This window comes from Neolamprologus brichardi, chromosome 7, assembly GCF_056152115.1.
Source record: "Neolamprologus brichardi isolate AB-2024 chromosome 7, ASM5615211v1, whole genome shotgun sequence".
NCBI lineage: Eukaryota > Metazoa > Chordata > Actinopteri > Cichliformes > Cichlidae > Neolamprologus > Neolamprologus brichardi.
The window spans coordinates 49,578,744-49,597,830 of record NC_142110.1 but is presented as its reverse complement, the minus strand read 5'-3'; the positions used below and the strand labels follow the sequence as shown (position 1 = coordinate 49,597,830).

The 19,087-nt window shown below is 40.7% G+C and overlaps 1 protein-coding gene across 1 annotated transcript; it reads right to left on the bottom strand.

Annotated features, from left to right (window-relative positions):
• Positions 1 to 1,941: 1,941 nt before the first annotated feature.
• dnajc21 (DnaJ heat shock protein family (Hsp40) member C21) lies at positions 1,942 to 15,445 on the bottom strand. Its single transcript, XM_006789051.3, has 12 exons — positions 15,065 to 15,445; positions 14,477 to 14,570; positions 14,223 to 14,346; positions 12,567 to 12,698; positions 12,114 to 12,418; positions 11,876 to 12,027; positions 7,259 to 7,352; positions 6,931 to 7,086; positions 6,583 to 6,631; positions 6,348 to 6,481; positions 3,236 to 3,320; positions 1,942 to 2,398 (listed from the first exon to the last, which is right to left on the bottom strand). The coding sequence occupies exons 1-12, from the start codon at positions 15,159 to 15,161 to the stop codon at positions 2,237 to 2,239; spliced, it is 1,584 nt and encodes a 527-aa protein (XP_006789114.2). The 5' UTR covers positions 15,162 to 15,445; the 3' UTR covers positions 1,942 to 2,236.
• Between the last annotated feature and the right edge of the window lie 3,642 nt (positions 15,446 to 19,087).

Here is a 19,087-nt window from a genome sequence, read left to right as displayed (position 1 = left end):
GCAGAACTGCATTACTGCATGCAGAAGACGCATCGTCCACGTTCAGAAGCACATCTCTGTATAGTGACTGGTCTTATGATTTAAACAGGCAAATGTTCAGCATTCAAACTACAGGTGAAGAATAGTCAAACCAGATGTTTCCGCTAGTCAAGTAAGTACACACCTACACAGCATGTTAACAAACCGTGAAAAAAAGCCACACAAAAGATGAATGATTGCTGGTAACGGTTTCTATACATTCTATTCTATACATTAGTATGTACAAAGGGTATGTTGTGACTTACCTTAAAAATTACAGTCGTCCCTCGCTATAACGTGGTTAACTTTCTCCTCGCTGTTTCGCAGATTTTTTAGTGCAAGTTTGCATGCTTATTTTTTTTTACCTCACATTGTGTCCTGCATCCTGATCGCTGCAGACGATCTCCTCCGTCTCTCCTGTACAGTACAGAATCGCTGCATCGATCACTAGCAGTGTGACTCTGAAGTGCAGTACTGTATGTCCACGATGTCCACGAAACGTTTTGCACTGTCAAAAAATAAAATTGGCTACTTGATTTCACCTATCGCTAGTTATTTTTAGAACCTAACACCCGCGATAAACGAGGGACAGCTGAGAAATATAACATTTGAATCCATTTTCTCTTTTGCTGAGGCGCAGGGAAAAAATATCGACAAGTCGATGAACATCATTTACAGATATATTGGGTAAATGCCCAAGACATAGAAATGTAAATCGCCGCTTGATTCATTCATTTGCTTAACTTGTTTTGGACCGTAAACAAGGCGCGAATAGGACACCGGAAACAAAGCTCCCCACAGGAGTTTCCGCACCGGAAGTAGCATATGTTAACGTGCACATAGTCAATTTCGGTGCTTTTTTTCCCCTGAGCTGTGACACACTTTAGATTCTAGCCAATCATTTTACGTTTCCGAGGATAGTAGGCGGGTCCAGGTACATACGTGCTTTTAGAGCAGAGCTACAGATTAAAAATGCCCAAGGCGAAGCGGTCAAAGTCTGGCTGTACAGCAAAATATGAAAACTAAGCAGCCTGCAACAAGTGCTTTAAGCTGATACTGTGATACTGTGCAAAGGAGGTAACACCTCAAAACCGATGAAACACCTGGCAACGCATAGCGGGTTTTTTTAAAAGCCGAGAAATGCGCCGTATTTGATAGCTTGCTGCTAGACCTCACACCGTGCACATCTACTGCGGGTGTAGCCGTAGCCCTGCCAGTGTAGCAGAAATGATGACGGATGATGATGGCAGCAGCAGCCGTTCTTCTCTGCGTGAGTAGCTTAATGTTGTTCGTGTGTAATTTACGTTGAGTAGGCTAACCACGTTATTACATTAATGCATGTAAGGTGAACTAGCAAACATCATCATAGCTACATGCGGCTGTCTTCTTGTTTGATGGCAGATACTCCCTTCACCCTGGCCAAAAAGGCTAAAATGACCAAAGAAAAAGTGGAAAACAGTTAAACATGAGAGGTTTTTGGACAAAGTTGGTGTTTTTTTCCATTGTTTAAGCACTGCTTCCAGCCAAGAATGGTACCATATATGCCCCATAGCTGCAGAAAAGGTTAACATTGTTATCTTTTTACAAAAAAACAAAAAACAGCTGAACATGAGAGGTTTTTGGACCAATTTTGTGTTCTCCATTCTTTAAGCACCGGCACCGTTTCAAAAGTACTGGTTTGGCACCGGTATCGGATAAAACCTAAACGATACCCATCCCTATTTATAAGACTCATTATTTTTGAGTTAGAAGGCTTTTTGTCAAAAGTTAGCCTTGAAGACCTTGGTGGATGTAAGCCAAATTTTAAAAGACACACTAACAAAAACATAACCACCTTGATCGAGGTAATGATTTCAGGGTGGTATACCAATCTGAAGCATCATTTTTATTAGTAATACCACTATAGACAAACAAGGACAGAGGTTTCCTGGAGATGTACAGATTTAATATTGGAGATAGAAGTATCACATACACATCAAAAACTCTTTCTCTCAACTGGTTTCAGTATGAAGGCTGTCATAAGTTATGAAAGGCTGCTCGGAAAGTTTTAATCATTCCATTCTGGACGATTCACTTTTTGACACAACTGTATTACTGAACATTATAGTGTAATTAAAAAACAAAACAAAAAGCTACGAGTCAGCCAGTGCTGTCCACTTTAGACCTCTTTAGAGGTTTGTGAAGCTCTTTCAAGTTCAAAAGTCCAGGTCAGGATGTGTTATCTGTTCTTCTTCTTGTCTTTCTTGCTCTTGCTCATGGAGCTCTGAGGAGTATTTCCGGAGAGGGCTGTAGCGTGGCCGCTGGACTTCAGATGGTCAAACAGCTTGTTTCTTGTGGAGAACTCATTATTGCAAGTGACACAACGGAGGTTCACTTCCTTCTGGAGGTGGAAATGGAGATAAGTGATGAAAGTGACGATTGTTTTCTAACAACAAGTGCGGCATTTGAACTAATGAGACAGGGTGAAGCATGTCTCGGCACAGTTCTCCTCACATAATAATTAGGATTTAATTAACAATATTGTACAAAAGTCTTGAGCCACATTTTATTTCTTTAAATTAGGAAATAATGCAAACATACAAGGAAATAAAGCATATAAGGAAAAAAGTCTTCAGTGAAGAGTAGATGAATCAACTCAAGGTTCAGATGCATCAGATCATCTCTTTGCTGATTTTTTAAGATAGGCGATACGGTGCTACTTCTTTGATCCTCCACTACTCCTGTTTCCTAAAACGCTTTTAAGAACACAGTCCAATCCATGCTGAGATATTTCCAGCTCTTTGAGGAATCATTTTGTTTCCAAAAATCCAGGGTTTTTTGCCTGTCAAACTGTTATCCGTTTTTTGTAGATTGCAACATCTTTAGACACTGTTGCAAAAGTGCCTAAGGACGCCATTTAAAATAGATTCTTTGCCAATTTATCTCTGCAGTGTCAATTGAACACTGCTTTATTGCGTGAGTTAGATGCATGCTTTCTTTTTTGTTGGAATGATTCACATTTGTCTAGAACATTAACAAACAAAAAAATGTCTGAAGGTTCAGGTTCAAGGACTGGACTGCAAATGAGTGAAAAAATGTCTAAAGAAAAACTCTGAAAGACCTTCAGAAAGTCTATCTCCGTGAAAGCAAAGTATAAAGAAATGTGGGGCGACTCAAGACTTTTGCACAGTACAAGAAATATTTTTAAAAAATCATCTGAATTCTGGATTTTACAAACCTCAGGAAACTGTTCTCCTGTGTGCTGCTTGACGTTCTTTGGTTTGTCTTTTCCTCCTCCCTTCTTTCCCTTCGTCTTCCCAGTGCTGCAGAGGTAACATTCACATCAAGGATATATTTAAAAAAATAAAAAATGTTATCGCACCAAGTTGAGCCCCACACATCCTCAACACAAATGACAGAGAATATTATTATATTATTTTTTTCTCTCCATTTCTTTTCACCCTTTTCTTTAACCCAGAATGAAAGAACAAACACTAACTGTCACATTGCTACAACATGCACATTATTGTAAAGAAAAGTACTCTTGAAGGAACACAACTCAATTCATTGTTCTGTTCATTTTGTCCATCATTTGGAAAGATTTTGGGCCATGGTGACATGCTGTTAGGGCTGGGCTATATCATACCGTTCACGGTAATACCGGTGTAATTTTGGGCAACGATAGGAAAATGAAACATCGCGATAGGATATGGGTAAAACGCGCATGCGCAGTGCCTATGTTTACTTACGCACATGGCGGCGACGCAGAATGAGAAGAGCGAAAGTGGATCATTGAATGAAACGGATGAACCAGAAGTGGTTTGTAAAAATGCTGCAACTTCAGTGGTGTGGAACTGGTTTGTCTTTCAGCCGTCAGATACACAACAAAGCACTATTTTTGGTAGAGCATGCTAGCGGGACGTCGTTATTACCGTGTTTTTTGGAAAATACGGCACACTTAATCAATCCTTTGATTTTTCTGACAATCGACAGTGCCCCTTATAATCCCGTGTGCCTTATGTATGAATTCTGTTTGTGTTTACTGACCTCAAAATGATTTTATGTTGTAAAAATCTGTCAAATGTTTCAGTACGATTTTGCTAAGCTACGAAGCCGCACCGCTTGATGGATTGTCGGAGCATTGCGGCTATCGTAGGCAGGAGCCTCGCGGAGTGATATGTACTGTGCTTCAACATAATATTACCGTATTGTGTGTGTATAACCTCTTTTTAAGTTCTGTGGATATTATACATATCCACAAAACTATGTATTGTTGGCCAATTTCCACTGGAAATGCCTTTTGGTTAAACTGTCAGCAAGGAATTTGCATTTGCACTGTTAATTTTTTATATAACTTTAATGCACATAAAAAAGCTGCTTGTTTAAGTGAAAATAAATTGATGTTTTGGGGGGGTTTTTTGCACTAATAAAGTTGAGGAGTTGTAAAGTATTTTGTCTAGTGTCAATTATATCGTCAGTTATATCGTTATCGCACATTTTTAAATGTATATCGTGATAAATATTTTTGGTCATATCGCCCTGCTCTACATGCTGTCCCCTCACTTTTAATAGACTCAACAGGTACTCATGGCAGCTTTCAAACGAACTCAGAGTTCCTTGCTTCGTTAACTATTACACCACCTATCTCACTCACTCACTCAAACACACACATATCAAATAAAGTGCTTGGGCGCAGCATAAAGTTTAAGGACAGTCTTGTAAGTATAAAAGCACTACAGGAATCTGACTCCAGAACCTCGGGAACAGGAACAACACCGCAGAGTTAACGAGCCATTTAGAAACAATCTGCAGCTAATCAAAATTTGACATAAACATTAACAAGAGATTGTGCGTGTAAGACCGAGAGCTCATATATTCAGCCATGTAGATATATATGTGTGTTAAACAGGTATTAATTTTATACCCTGCCTGGCCAAAAAAGTGAGAGCCTTACTCTGGGTGATTACTGCAGTGATTAATGTCTCGGCTGGTAGCAGGTCATTTAACAGCTTTAGCAGCTTCTTAATTCTTGCCGTTGCTGTGGCGATGGCTTGGGGAAATAAGGGAGTGGCCAAGAAGTAAAAACAACTCAGAAGATTGTTGAAACAACTAAAATTGAATTAATAGCTGTCTGTGCGATATCAAAACCTGGAAGGGTAGTGCTGAAAGTGAGAGCATTTCCACACCTACAATATGAAGTTTACTCAAGGGACAGGGACTGAACAGCTGTGTAACCTTAAGAAAACCATTTATCAGTGAGGCTAAAGGACACAAAAGGCTTCAGTTTGCTAGGGAGGATTAACACTGGACTCAATGGAAAAAAGTCATGTGGTCCAAGTCTAGATTTACCCTTTGTCAGATTGATTGGTGCATTAGAGTAAGGGGGCTACATAAGTAACTGATATAAGAGGGCTGACGCTGTTGCTGACATTCACGCTTATATTTGTTCTTATGCATTATGTGTTAATTAGCGTGTGGTTTTGCCAGCAGATCAAAAAAATTAAATTCTGAGACTTTTTTCCACTCTTTGTTGTTGTCAGTTGTTTTTCTGGGACAAAAACAAAACAAGTAGCCAGAAATGCACAGGAGGAATGAGTAGTTGTTGGCTGTGTTGACTCAACGTGTAGTTCCAAGGTCACATCATCTAACTACGTCAGGTTAAGGGTGCAGATTTCCCACTGGAGCATAAACCCCCAGAAGCGGATGAAGTGATGCACCCATCATGCCTAGCGTCTACAGTACAAGTCTATGGTTGGTGTTATGATCCGGTGTTGCTTCAGTTGGTCGGGTCTAGCTTCAGCAATGAGGTCAGCTGACTACCTCAATAAACTGAATGACCACATTTTGTCCCACCATTACATTTTTCCCTTCCCTGATGGCACAGCTATACTACAAGATGAGAACACCAGGATTAATCTGGCACATGAAACATGTCCAGATCTCACAGAGAATCTTTGGGATGTGCTAGAACTGACTTTACGCAGCAGTCCGAATCTCCCGTTAATACAAGCTTTTGGTGAAAAAAAAAAATACACAAACAACAAAAATGAACAGCCATGCAGTGTATACCATCTTAGCTCAGGTTCTCAGCATGCTTCAACTCAGTGTTGCTACCCAGCAACTTAATGACCTTGCTTTGGTTTTTGCAAGACAGAAAAAACTAGTACCTAGCAAGCCAGCTGAATCTACAGCATTATCTAAGCTGCTGAATGCTTTCAAACAAAACAATGCAGAGAGACTAGTCGGTATGTGTGTCTGCGTTCACAAGGAGAGAGAGAGAGAAAACAACAAAACAAAAGCAATACTTGACCAGAAGACAGACCTAGAGACAGATGAGAAACCGAACTGACCTCTTGACCTCTGTGGGAGGTAGATCATCCTGCTTCTCAGGCTCAATGGGGTCTGCTGCTGACTTCTTGGAGGCATCTTCCTCACAGGTGGTCAGTGCTGGTTCTTCCTCGTCTTCCTCCCCTGGAGCACTTTGCTATGGCATTGGAAAGAGAGGGCAGAGATGTCTTCAGAAAGATTCAATTCACAAAACCAGGCACGAACAACACAAGCGATGATGGTGATGATGATACGCACTGGGGACGCTTTCTGCTGTTTTCTTTTCCGCTTCTGTTTTTTGGAGAGCCTACAGGAGTAGAAAGAGAGCTCAATAAAAACAACTCAACCTTTTTAATACAATGCATCACCAAGAAGTTAAAAAATTAGCATGCTATTAAATGGACTAAAAGTTGATTGTTTTCACTTATTTGTGCATTCATATTTGTATTACCTCTCCTTTGCATTTTCTCCACACTGCCTGATTTTTAAATTTCCTAATGGATTTCTGATTATATTATGCTTGCTAATCAGGGTAGCAGAACAGTAAAAATCAAGTTTTGAGAAGGAAAAAAGACATAAAAAAAAAATACAAAATTAAATATATACTTTTGCCTTGGCTTTTCCTCTTCCTCCTCTTCCCCCTCATTTTCATTCTCACTTCCCTCCAGATGCAAACCAAGTGCATCGTCTTCCTCCTCCAGCTGTTGCCTTAGCAAAGCCACCATCTCCCGATGCTTTTTGGACTTCTCGTGGTTTTTCATGCTGTGAAGAGAAGGCAAAGAAAGGGGGAGAAAAAAATATAAAAAGTGTGATGCACACAGATAATAACAGTGATTACGCTGTTCCAAACTCATCTGAGATATATATAAAACAAAGAAAAGTTTGGTGCAACCTTTTTGAGTGCAGTGCTGAAAAGGTAACGTTTCACACTCACGCTTTATCTGACTTGAAGGATTTGTCGCACGCTGGGCAGTACAGATCATCGTAATCGTCAATCGTCAGCTCGTCTCCATCCGGCTGCTCGGCCTCTGTGATTGAACATTTACATCCATTTAGTGTAGAGCGACAGCCAGCAAACAGGAGGCTTTGGTTTTTACTGTACACATAGCCAGAAAAACAGGCGGAGGTTTTTTCTGTTTGATTTTTTTTTTACCATTCTCCTATCAAAGCAGACCCTCTCAGTCATCACTGACAGCAGCTTTCTTCTGTTTTCTTGTTTTCCTTCATTAAAAAAAATGGCGCTGCAGCTCGTTCATGGAAAGAACATAGTTGGTTCTCTTTATGGCTCGTTTAGGGAGTCACAAATCACAACAGCACAGTACAGATTAAAATTCTACACTTGCTGCTGCCATCTTGGATTATAAAAGTCAGGGATTTTTGAGTGGGAACTTGGGTTTTCGGACTTCCCATTTAATATGGACCACAGCATTAATGTTGATATAATATCAGCACCAATTGTATTTATGTAGCACATTTATTTAAACTCAATATGCTTAAGACAAAAATCTAAAAACATACAAACTTGCAAGAGTTTAAGATGGAAACACAAAAAGTAAAATACAAAACACACACACACATAGTGTGTGTAAGTTATTAACAGCAAGCCTGTGATAATAAAAGTGGTTCAGTCTGTTTCTGAGTGTATGCACAGATTTGATTGACCTCAGGTTTGCAGGCAGCTTATTCCAAAGAACAGGACAGGACTCAGACAGTGTTCAGTTCCTGCTGTTCATGCCAGGAAGCTGAGGAAAGTTGTGACTGGATATGCTTATTATCAGAGATTTTATAAAAGGAGGAGATCTAGCACACAAAGGCTCCTGAACTTTATCCTACATGGGATGGTGGCTGTCCCACTTTGCTCACAGACAGCCAATTGGCCACTGAATCAGCTGCCTGTGGTGGCAAAAAGTATTCAATGCATCAACAGTTTTCTAAGTAAATACATTTCTAAAGGTGCTATTGACATGGAATTTTTCACCATATGTTAGTAACAACCCATCCAATTCACACATGCAAATAATTGGTGGTTTGATTCAAGTTTTGTGGAATAATGAGAAAAGACACAGGGAAGAAAGAGAGGTGCAATAAGATGTGGAAAGTCATAACAGCAGCTGAAATCTATCAGCAATTACAAAGCAATCTTGCCACTTAGTGCAAATTAATATCAGCTGTTCAGTCCCAACTGATGGCTTATAAAAAAGATGTTTCATTGCCAAGGTAATGAAACAAGAAACATCTCATGATGAGTAAAACCAGTGAGCTCTCACAAAACATACTGATAGCAGTACGTTTTGAAGGCTCCAGTGAGCACTGTTGGGGTTATAATCCAGAGGTGGAAAGAACACAATGTCATCATGAACCGACCATGTTCCCTGCAAGATAGACCAGGCTTAGAAGAGTTGTCCAAGAGCCAAGCGCCACAAATACTGGGAGAGTACAGTCTGGTCAGATGAGACCAACATTGAACCCTTTGGATGCCATAACACACCATGTTTGGAAGTCAAAAGGCACTGCATATCACCGCAAAAACACCATACCAACAGTGTAGTTTGGAGGTGGGAACATCACAGTGTGGGGCTGTTTTTCAGCATATGGCACTGGAACGCTTCATCTAATTGAAGGACGGATGAATGAAAAAAATGTACCGGGACATTCTTGATAATAATCTGCTGCCATCTAGCAGGATGATGAAGATGAAACGAGAGTGGACGTTTCAGCGAGACAATAATCCCAAACACACAGCCAAGGAGACTCAACTGGTTTCAGAGAAAGAAAATAAAGCGGCTAGAATGGTCCAGCCAACCACCCGACCTGAATCCAATTTAAAAATCTATGGAAAGAGCTAAAGCTCAGAATTTATAGACGGGGCTCACGGAGCCTTCAGGATTTTAAAGATGTTTGTGTGGAAGAATGGGCCAAAGTCAATGCATGCGAGTTTATCTCACATGGTTTATGCTCCTGATAAGCCTCACAAACTTAAGCCTTGAATATACTTTCAATAACCACGAGTCTGCAACGGTCTACTAGTTTCTCCATGCAGGAGGCATCTTGAAGGCTGCTAATATTCAGATGCTTGTCATATGCTCAACTATTGGAATATCTGTTCAGGACTTGACAGTAAACGATCAAAGCCATCAATGAGCACAACTGAAAAACTCACAATTGGCAATTTAAAAAATCTGATATTCTGATATAACAGCCGATTTTTTTTCCTGTCAGCCACACCAAACATCTCTTATAAGTAATTATTTATTTACTCTTTTATGCTCTACTGGGCTCGGGTCAACTGATTCTTGTGTTTGTGGCATTCCAATTGCGTGCCTAAAAACAGGGAAGTTGCAGAGTGGCCTCTAGTGGACAAACTTAACATAATCATAACATGGTTAATATCGAATATCAGCTGATAATATCAGCCTGCCAATAAATTGGTTGGGCTCAACTGAACATGCAACAGCTGCATGCAGACAGTGTCACACCAATAAAAATGAACACATCACAGCCATTAATCATAAATCAGAAACAAACAAGACACAGTTTAAGGCTACGGCTGCTGCGACTGAGTCACCCCGAGTCAGCACTCATGATCACAGACGATCAGCCTCGCCGGCATTCGGTGAACTCGCTACTTCAGTTTTATGCAGCCGCAGCGGAAGGTGCACCGACTCCCGCTGAATTCACCACCAGCTGCGCCGCTGTTTCAATGCACGATTAGCCTTTCTTCAGGGTCGGCCGTAATACAAACATTATTCCAAGTGATACAATATCGTCAGATAATGCAAAGGTCCTCATAAAAAATTTGCTCTATGACCTTTCGAGGCCATGCGCTGATCTACAGCCCAGCCTTGGATTTCTCTAACTCATAAAAAAAAAAAAGATGTATTACATGTCACTGAACTGCACTAACCTAATGACAATGGCTACAGTAACTGTTTACATTCCTACAATTATTTACTTTTTGATACAAGCAGCTTTGAGAAGACCATTCATTATTGTACTACTTGCCATATATCATTTAAAATATAAAAAACATAAAGCAAACAAGGAAATGCTTCCAGTATGTTGCAAAATCCGTGACTGTTTTCTCAGACATGGACTCGATATATGCTTGTGTCTCAGGCTACGTCCCCACGTACACGGGTATTTTTGAAAACGGAGATTTTCCGTTTTCGTTTTAAAAAAATAATCCCGTCCACACGTAAAGGCAGAAATGAAGGAAAACGCTGCTAGGAACATGCCAAAGCAACAGGTGGCGATATATTCCTAACCATGCAGAAATGTTGGCCAATCAGAAGTCTAGAAGCCTCGGTGGGAAAAAGTAAACAAAGCTGGGGCATAGAAGCAGAACCGAGTCGTATGTGTGGAGGGACAGTAACTGTGTGTGTATATGTAAGCATTTAAACACTGCAGAGAGTACAATTAACAGTAACAGTATTGTAGAAATTCATTTCACCGAAACAATAACGTGGCGCACAGTGTGACGTCAAAAAATGCGCACACCTTTGACGCTGCATTTTCTGTGTTTTCTCCGTTTTTCTCGTCCACACGTAAATGCAAAAACGGAGTTTTTAAAAATATCCACCCTGGCCGGAGTTTTTAAAAATCTCAGTTTTCAGTGACCAAAAACGCCGTTTACGTGTGGACGAAAGGTGCAAATGCATAGAAAAATCTGCATTTTCAAAAATACCCGAGTATGTGTGGACGTAGCCTCAGATGTAAAAAAACAAACAAAAAACAAAACAACAACAATAATAAAAAACTTATTTTTTTCAGTATCTGCATCCAGCATCAGTTCATCCAACACTGCATTTACTGAAAACTTTACGCCCACACGACCAACACAGCTTTTTCCCTGCAGACTGCGCCTCAACCTTCATAGTTAAGGTAGCTGTGTTACATCACTTAGAACTCCTAGTCAAGTGCAGTTATGGGAGTAGCATGTCCAGTTCATCTTTATATGGATGTCTCCGTCTCTGATGTGCTGTTGAAGGTTGGAAAGTTAGAAAGCCTATAAACAGATGGGATAAATCCAGGTTTTAATTGGTCTACTGTTTACCAGTAAATGTGTCATCACTGTTTACATATTTGAGGGACCGCATGTTGTGTAGCTATGGAGCTGACCTTCTGAGGGCCCCTTTATAGCTGCCGCTCGGCACGGCACGACAAAGTTGACGTCAAATTGACGTCATGTCTGCTGTCGCAAGCCGCAGTTTCTGCCGGTCGCGAACCTCTCGATTTTTGTAACCTAGCGTGTTGCGCCCTTGCCGCTGAGTTGCAGACATGAGTGCATGATTGTGTCGGTTTGTAATGATTTATCAGTGCAGAAGGTCAGAGACTGACACATTATACAGATGTTGCTATAGTTCTAAAAGATCAGACTTAACTGCTCCCACACCAGAGCTGACACGAAGGTTTTGTCTGAGTAACGACACCTATCGTTCAGCAGAATACTGCAGCGATGAGCATTAATACTTGTTGCTGTGTGGTGACGTTACCGACGGCGTATGACATATATTGGGGACACAAGTGTGACATGAGAGAAGGTAACCCTTACCTCCGCCCTCTTCGCTGTTCTTCTCCAGCTCCTCTTCCTCACTTTCAGATGCATCTCCAAACTCTTTTCCGTACTGAGCTTCTATCTGCTGCAGCTCCTTCTCGAGTTCAGACATGGCCGCCCAGCTCTGCTCCTTATACTCCTCTGCCAGTCTTGGATGGACATACAGAGCAGTGTCAGGAAGAAATTTTAAAAACAAAAACTCAAATCTGTCCCCAGCTACTCATCTTTTACTCACTTGGCCCGTTTGAGCTTCTGCTGCCGTCTCAGCTCCTCCACTTTCTTAATCTTCTCGGCATTCTGCTCCTCCACCAGTTTCCTGTGGGCCTGCACGCGGCGGTCGCGCTTACGCACAAAGGCCACCAGCTGTCGCACCAGATCGTTGCGCTCCTTTCGAGCTTTTTCTCGAGTCTTTTTGTTCTCCTTCTCCATGGCCCTCTTCTCCCAGCGGTTGGAGGCCTGCCTCGTATCGTACTCCTCCTTCCAAGCAAAGTTTTTGCGAGTGCAGAAGCTCTGCCAGTAGCCATAAAACACATGCACTACCTGTGATGCAAACACAGAGAAAGCAAGACTTGAAGAGCAGAACACAGATCTTTGTTTGTTTTACGCACGGGAAGTAGCAGCTAAAGGAAAACAAAAAAAAAATGCTTTCTGTTTGAAACAGCTGCTGACGTGTGTTTTAAAGCCTTACGGTATCGTAATCACTCTGCGAGTCCCCAAAGGGAGGAAACTCCTCTTCCTCTTCCTCATCTTCCACCTTGCTGTGTTCCATCTCCTCCTTAACAATGGACTCAAAAAGATTCCTGTAAACGGTGTAAAAGCCCTAGGGAGAGAGGAAACAGTAAAAGAAAAAATCTGAGAGAGACAAAGATTTTTCTTTCCCACAGTCCCTCACGGCAGCGCTGCCAGAACGATCAGCGAATGCTGATGCAGTAGCTGGGTTCAGGGTCAAGGCAGGGGCATGCTGTGTAGGCTGAGATGGTACAGCAATATACTTCAGAGTCTACCCCGACCCTCTAGTTCATTGTCATAGCAACAATATTCCACTAGGGGTCAGTCTCGCTCATCAGGCACCTTCAACAGCCATTAATGAGCAGTCCACTGAAGCACATTGAAGATGGGAAGATAAAGGATCTCAGATAAATCTCCATCATTAAAATTTACAGCTGTGATCTTTAATTCTAACAAACGACAATCAGCTGATACCATGATGCCGGCTTACGACCAAAAAACGAATTTGTAGTCTTCAAGTAGGATCTACTTTGATGGTGAACCCCAACTTGATTTGGACCAAGCACACATCAGTTTCATTTTAGACAACAGCGTGACCTCCAAGCCTGCACATACAGCTGCATTCAGCTCCAGTGGTTCTTTGTCAAATATATATTTTGGAAATTGAGACAAAAAATAAATAAATAAATAAAAAGCCTTGGTAGAAATTTTAATGCTTGGTTTCTTTTATTAATTCACTTTACTACTCTCTCCACACCTTGGCTACGTCCACGCTAGCCTGGATGAATTTGAAAACTGTGTTTTCATCTGAAAACGCTGGGCGTCCACACTATCATTTTCGGTCGTTTTCACAGAGTTGTGCGTCCACATTGAAACGGCCGAAAACGCTTACGTTCCAGTACTGCGCATACGTGAAACGCAAGACAGTTCAACCTACCTCATTCCTGTCTGCCGTTTATTTACTTGCCGGCTCTTTGAAACGTCGCAGCAAAATGCTATGAGGTGGAGTTGTTGCTGTGAGTAACACAAAAGTACAAAGTTGCAAAAGCGAAGAGAATTAAAGAATTTGAAGAAAAGCTCTTATCTCAGGTGTGAGTGGTGCCACAGCTCCTGAGTTGAGTTTCTCTTCCAAATGGCCCCAAACAACTCATGTGGGATTTGTTTTGAGTTCCAGGGCATTTTTATTACAGCCATGGTTATCGCACATCCTATTGAGTTTATCTCACATGGTTTATGCTCCTGATAAGCCTCACAAACTTAAGCCTTGAATATACTTTCAATATCCACGAGTCTGCAACAGTCTGCTTGGGTAAGAGTGACGTGATGTTTGTTGAGCGGTAAACACTAGGGTCCACATGGACTCCAGTAGATGCCATATCCGCAGTACAGTATAATGACAGCTTTAAAACAATTTCTTTTCACGCCCACCAACAGATGCAGCACAGAGAAAAAAAATTACATCATGTTGGCCGGTAATGTTTCTTGCCTTAATAAATTTCCTACTTGTTTCAATACGCATTTTTATCTTTCTTGTCAAAAAAACTAAATTGTGTTAAATAATCTGATGGCTTGAGGCAACACCACCCTTTGCGCACACGATCAAACCCACATATACCTTCTCGTCATCTCCGTAGCCTGAGTAACATGTGACTGTGAAGTACTGCAGCAGGTCAATGCTGTCGTCTTCATAATCCCCACTGAGCCCTCCTTTCAGCAAAGCCTCCCTGTGATTGTCATACCTGTAACACAGGAACAGCCAGAAGCACCAATATGATTTATCAAGTCTGCACAAACCAGTACAGCTCAGACTATGAGCAAGGCTCTGGAATCTGAGGGTCGCATTATTCGGACTGCCGTGTTTGTACGAACCAAGCTCTCTCCTGTGGGTCACTCAGGACGTCATAAGCTGCCTGAATCAACTTGAACTGCTCTGCTGCTTCCTCTGCATTGTCCAAGTTTTTATCTGAAAGTTTCAGAAGGAAAAAAAACAAAACACTTTGTATTAGAGGGACTCCCTTGCCTAAAAGACTTATGGATAACATCACGAAGCAGCAAATCATGATGGTGACATGTTGGTGCAAGAAACAAATAAAGAGATGAGAAATCAGACAAACACAACACAGTCTATAGCAGTGAATTACTGCAGTGATGTCACAGTTCTGAACTGACATCTTTTCCTGTTGTAAACGTTGTGATAACTATTTAAATGCTGTCCCTGACCAAACAGCCTAACTAAACAGGACTACAAATAAACTGAAAAGGGCAAACCCTCCCCGAAAACCAACTAAGACTAAACGGCTTAAATTGTGACTACAGTTTTTTAAGTAATCAAAAATTAGATTCTACGATAACTCAACATTAGATCTACTCCCACAATGCTAAATGTTATACACGTATATCCTAGAAGATGCTAACGTCTCAGTACCACTATTATACTGACAGGTTGCTACCACTCACCAGGATGCCACTTCAAGGCCAATTTACGATAAGCTTTCTTCAAATCATCGTCTCCCGCGTCACGTTTCACACCCAACACTTCATAGTGACACTTCATTTTTAAGAGCAATCAAATAAACAGAATCAATGATCACGTTGTCCCAGGCGAGGTTAACGGTAGCATTCGGCTAGCGACCGGCTAGCATACCCGCTGTATCTCTGAAAAAGTCAGACTTGTTTAGCGGTAGCGACAGTAGTGTGATGTTAGCCCTTACATGTTTACTGTTTCTGTCACTTACAAACAGCTTCTATATCTGAAGTTACTTTTAAACGCGTTTTGACACCGTAATACACACCACTGTGTGCGGGACTGTCTGAGCTGAAGCCGCTAAATCTCGCGAGATTTCTTCTTTGCTTCTTTCAAATACCAGTAAATTCAAAGGTGTGGCTGATCTTTGTTGCCCTCTATAGTTCAAACTTGATCTGTGATTTTTTTTTTCCAGACTCAGAAGTTGTTAATTAATATTAAAAATAAATACAATGAATAAAATTAAAATCCGACTTCTGGTGAAAAATACGTGAAGCATTCAAATCAAGTCCTTTCAGTTCATCACATTAGCAAATCCTGCAGGTTAGATTAGCCTTTCAGCATATGATTTGCTGCTTCGTGATGTTATCCATAAGTCTTTCAGGCAAGGGAGTCCCTCTAATACAATGGTATTTGATATGTTTTAATCCTCCCCCCCCCCCCCCCCCCCCCCCCTCATTTTCCCTTGGGGGTTGCCAGTTTTGCTGTTCTGTCTTCACAAACTGGCAGCACATCACTTTAACTTTCCGTGGTTACAGATCAGAAGGTATCACTACACTTCCTCTCATGCATTTATCCATCAGTTAACTAATTTCCTTTTAATCAGTCTGTATCAAAAACTTCATATGAAACAAAGTGTCTTTTTTGTATGTGCATCCTTACATTTGGTTTCAATTTCCTTAATATCCTGTGCATGCGCCCTGATTTTCTGTCATTTAACAAAACCCCAAACTTAAAATCTGTGGTAGTTTCAAGTTCCATTTTCAAAGTTTGACTCTTTAACTTTACATTTACATTCTAGTTCAATTATTAGTGTCAAATCATAACAAATGTTATCTCACAGTGCTTTGCATAGCAGGTTCAAGACATTTAAACTTCTCTTCAGTAGAAATAAAACTAGGGCGCCATCTGGAAGACAAAAAGCAGTGTTAATGGCGTGTACCAGTGACACACAAATGCCTGGAGAGTAAAAGAAAAGAGAGGCTATGTCTACCCACCTTTGTACTTTTAACACTTGTACTTCTTAAATTATCTCCTGGATTTTAAAAAGAGGCAATAAAGGGAAGCAAATGCGGGAGAAATACACGTGTTTTACTGTCACAGTCAATCTTTCACTCCTCCACATCCCTGTCTTCACGAGCTCATGGCGCCCTCTAGTGCTAACAAGAAAGCTTGATGCTTGTTGAAATAATAACTACTAAAGACCTCAATTTAGTATGTCCCTCGCTGAAAACAAAGGTAGTTTACAAGACACCCAAACTGCCACACCTCTGTGTTTTATTCTTTTATAATCAATCATTCACTCACCCACCGTGCTCCACCTTAGTCATTGTGAGCACATGAAAACCTCTGTACTTAGAACTAAACTTGAGTCCTGTTACAATAAAAAATAAAAAAGAGGACCTTACGTATTTTAAATCTGCCTTCATCTCATGTTTATGGAGGTCAAAGATGAAAAATAAAACTTATATATAATGTTCAAAAACAAGTAAAACAGCGGCTTGTGTCAGCGGGTTTTGGATTTAGTCCATGGTTACATAAATCTCTGTTTGGGACAATGCAGTAATAACTGCAGAGGTCTTTTGATTTTTAGTTTTTTTCCTAATCTGCTTTGTTCTGATTAATGCCTTTTGTGTATGTTTCTCCACACGCAACCCTTTGTGTGTCTGCAGTATTGTTTCCACCAACAGGAAGGAGCAGGTAATTCTAAGCAGATTAGGAAGTGGTAACAATGACTTGAATGCTATTCTTCTTCATATAGGAAAACATCCCACTGGGTATTGTCATCATCAGTGCCCAGAAAAGAAACGACATCAGGGCTCATGATGACATTAATAAGGGAATAATAAAAGGAAAGAAAAAAGACCTATGGGTGCATGGCTACAAGGGTTAGGATATATGTTGTGTGACAGCAGAGATGAAGATGAGGACTTGGTGTGGTACAGGCAGCCTGCAAACCGTGGCAGCAACATAAGCGTCTTGTCATACTGTATTTCAAAAATAACCAGCCATTATCAGCATCCTGTACCCTAACATTGGTGATCAGGATAAGCGGTCACACATAGCTGACCGCTTATCCTGATTATTCGATCCCTTGCAGAATTAGTTTGCTCGTTTACAAAGAAATGTCTCTAAAGAAACAGTCTCTAATCTTCACGGTAGTTGAAGAAAATATAAAACACACACACACGCACACACACAAACATTACATAAAAGGTATGTACTTTTATAGTATTTGGTGAAGAAGAAACACTTTTTGGCTAGTAAAGCGGTAAAACCTTTCTTATAGTTGGTCACCAGGTTGGCAACCAGATCAGGAGGGATTTTGGCCCTTCTCTCTAAATCCTTGTGGTTTCTTGGCTGCCACTTGGCAACTGGAAGCTTCAGCTCCTTCCACAGATGTTCAATCGGAAAATTGGACCTTTGGTGTGGTGAAGCTGTCTTGTACTTTTAGCAGAAAAGGAGCCTGAAAGCATGACGTTTTCACCTCCATGCTTGACTGTGGGAATAGTGTTCTTTGGACGTTACTCAGTATTTCTCTTGCTCCAAACATGCAGGGTTGGGTTGATGCCAGATAGCATGATTTTAGTTTATTTTGACCACAGTACTTTCTCCCAAGTCTTCTCTGCTTCATTTAGATGTTCACTGGCAACTAGATGGGCTTTAACATTTGCCTTATTGAGCACGGGGACCTTGGTGGTGCTGCAAGACATCAATGCACTGCAGCATAGTGTGTTATGAAAGGTCTTCTTAGTGATGGTGGCCTTCAGAGCCTCCTGTATGGTTTTAGACTGATCTACTACTTTTCTCATGATTATCTTCATCCTATGAGGGAAGATCTTTCATGGAGTACTAGACCGAGGGTGACCAATGATTATTTTATATTTCTTCCATTTCCAAATATTTGCAACAATTTTCACCTTCTCTCTAAGCTTCTTGCTGATGGTTTAGAGCTCATTCAAGTCTTGTGCAGGCCTCCAATCTGTCCCTTACATCCTTTGGCAGCTCTTTGGTTTTGCCCATGCTGGTGGAGAGATGCTTTTTTCTGGATTATAGGTTGATATTATCCCTCTTTCTATTAAAATGAAACTAGCAAAACAAAAAACAAAAAAAAAAATGAGAGAATGTTCATTTCTTTGGCAATGAGCAAACGTACAATTTCAGCAGGGGATCACATTTCCCCCACTGTAGGTGTGAGCACGTTCACATGAAAGGGGTGATTTGGCAATCACACTGATTATTATGTCCCCAGCTAAGCAGCTGATTTTACAAAGGAAGAATGAACTAGGATGTTAAAAAAATATAAAGTTGTTAAAAACATAACAGAGAATCAAAATAACACAGCTACTTCAGATAAATCAGCGACATGAGAGAAAAAAAACTGTACTGTTTCGTGTTAAAAGTGCTGTATGAATTTGTGAGTGCTTTCAGTGTTTTGGACAGTAAGACGGGAAAAGAGCTACATATTGGTAAAGTGTAGCTGACTTCAAGGCAGGAAGAAAAGCTGGGAAAAATGCCAATTGTGCGAGTTAACAAATTTATCAGTATCTCAACTTTATCATTTAGGAATTGTGACATTGATCAAGACTTCAGTCGGTGGAGAGTTCATACTGGCGTTGTGCCAGAAAGTGTTTTTTACATGTAAGATGTTTGCTTGTATTGGTAAACAGAGTGTAGTCAACAGGATTTACAAAGGGATTATGTTTTAAATAAAGAAATTACCTGTTTTAGCATTT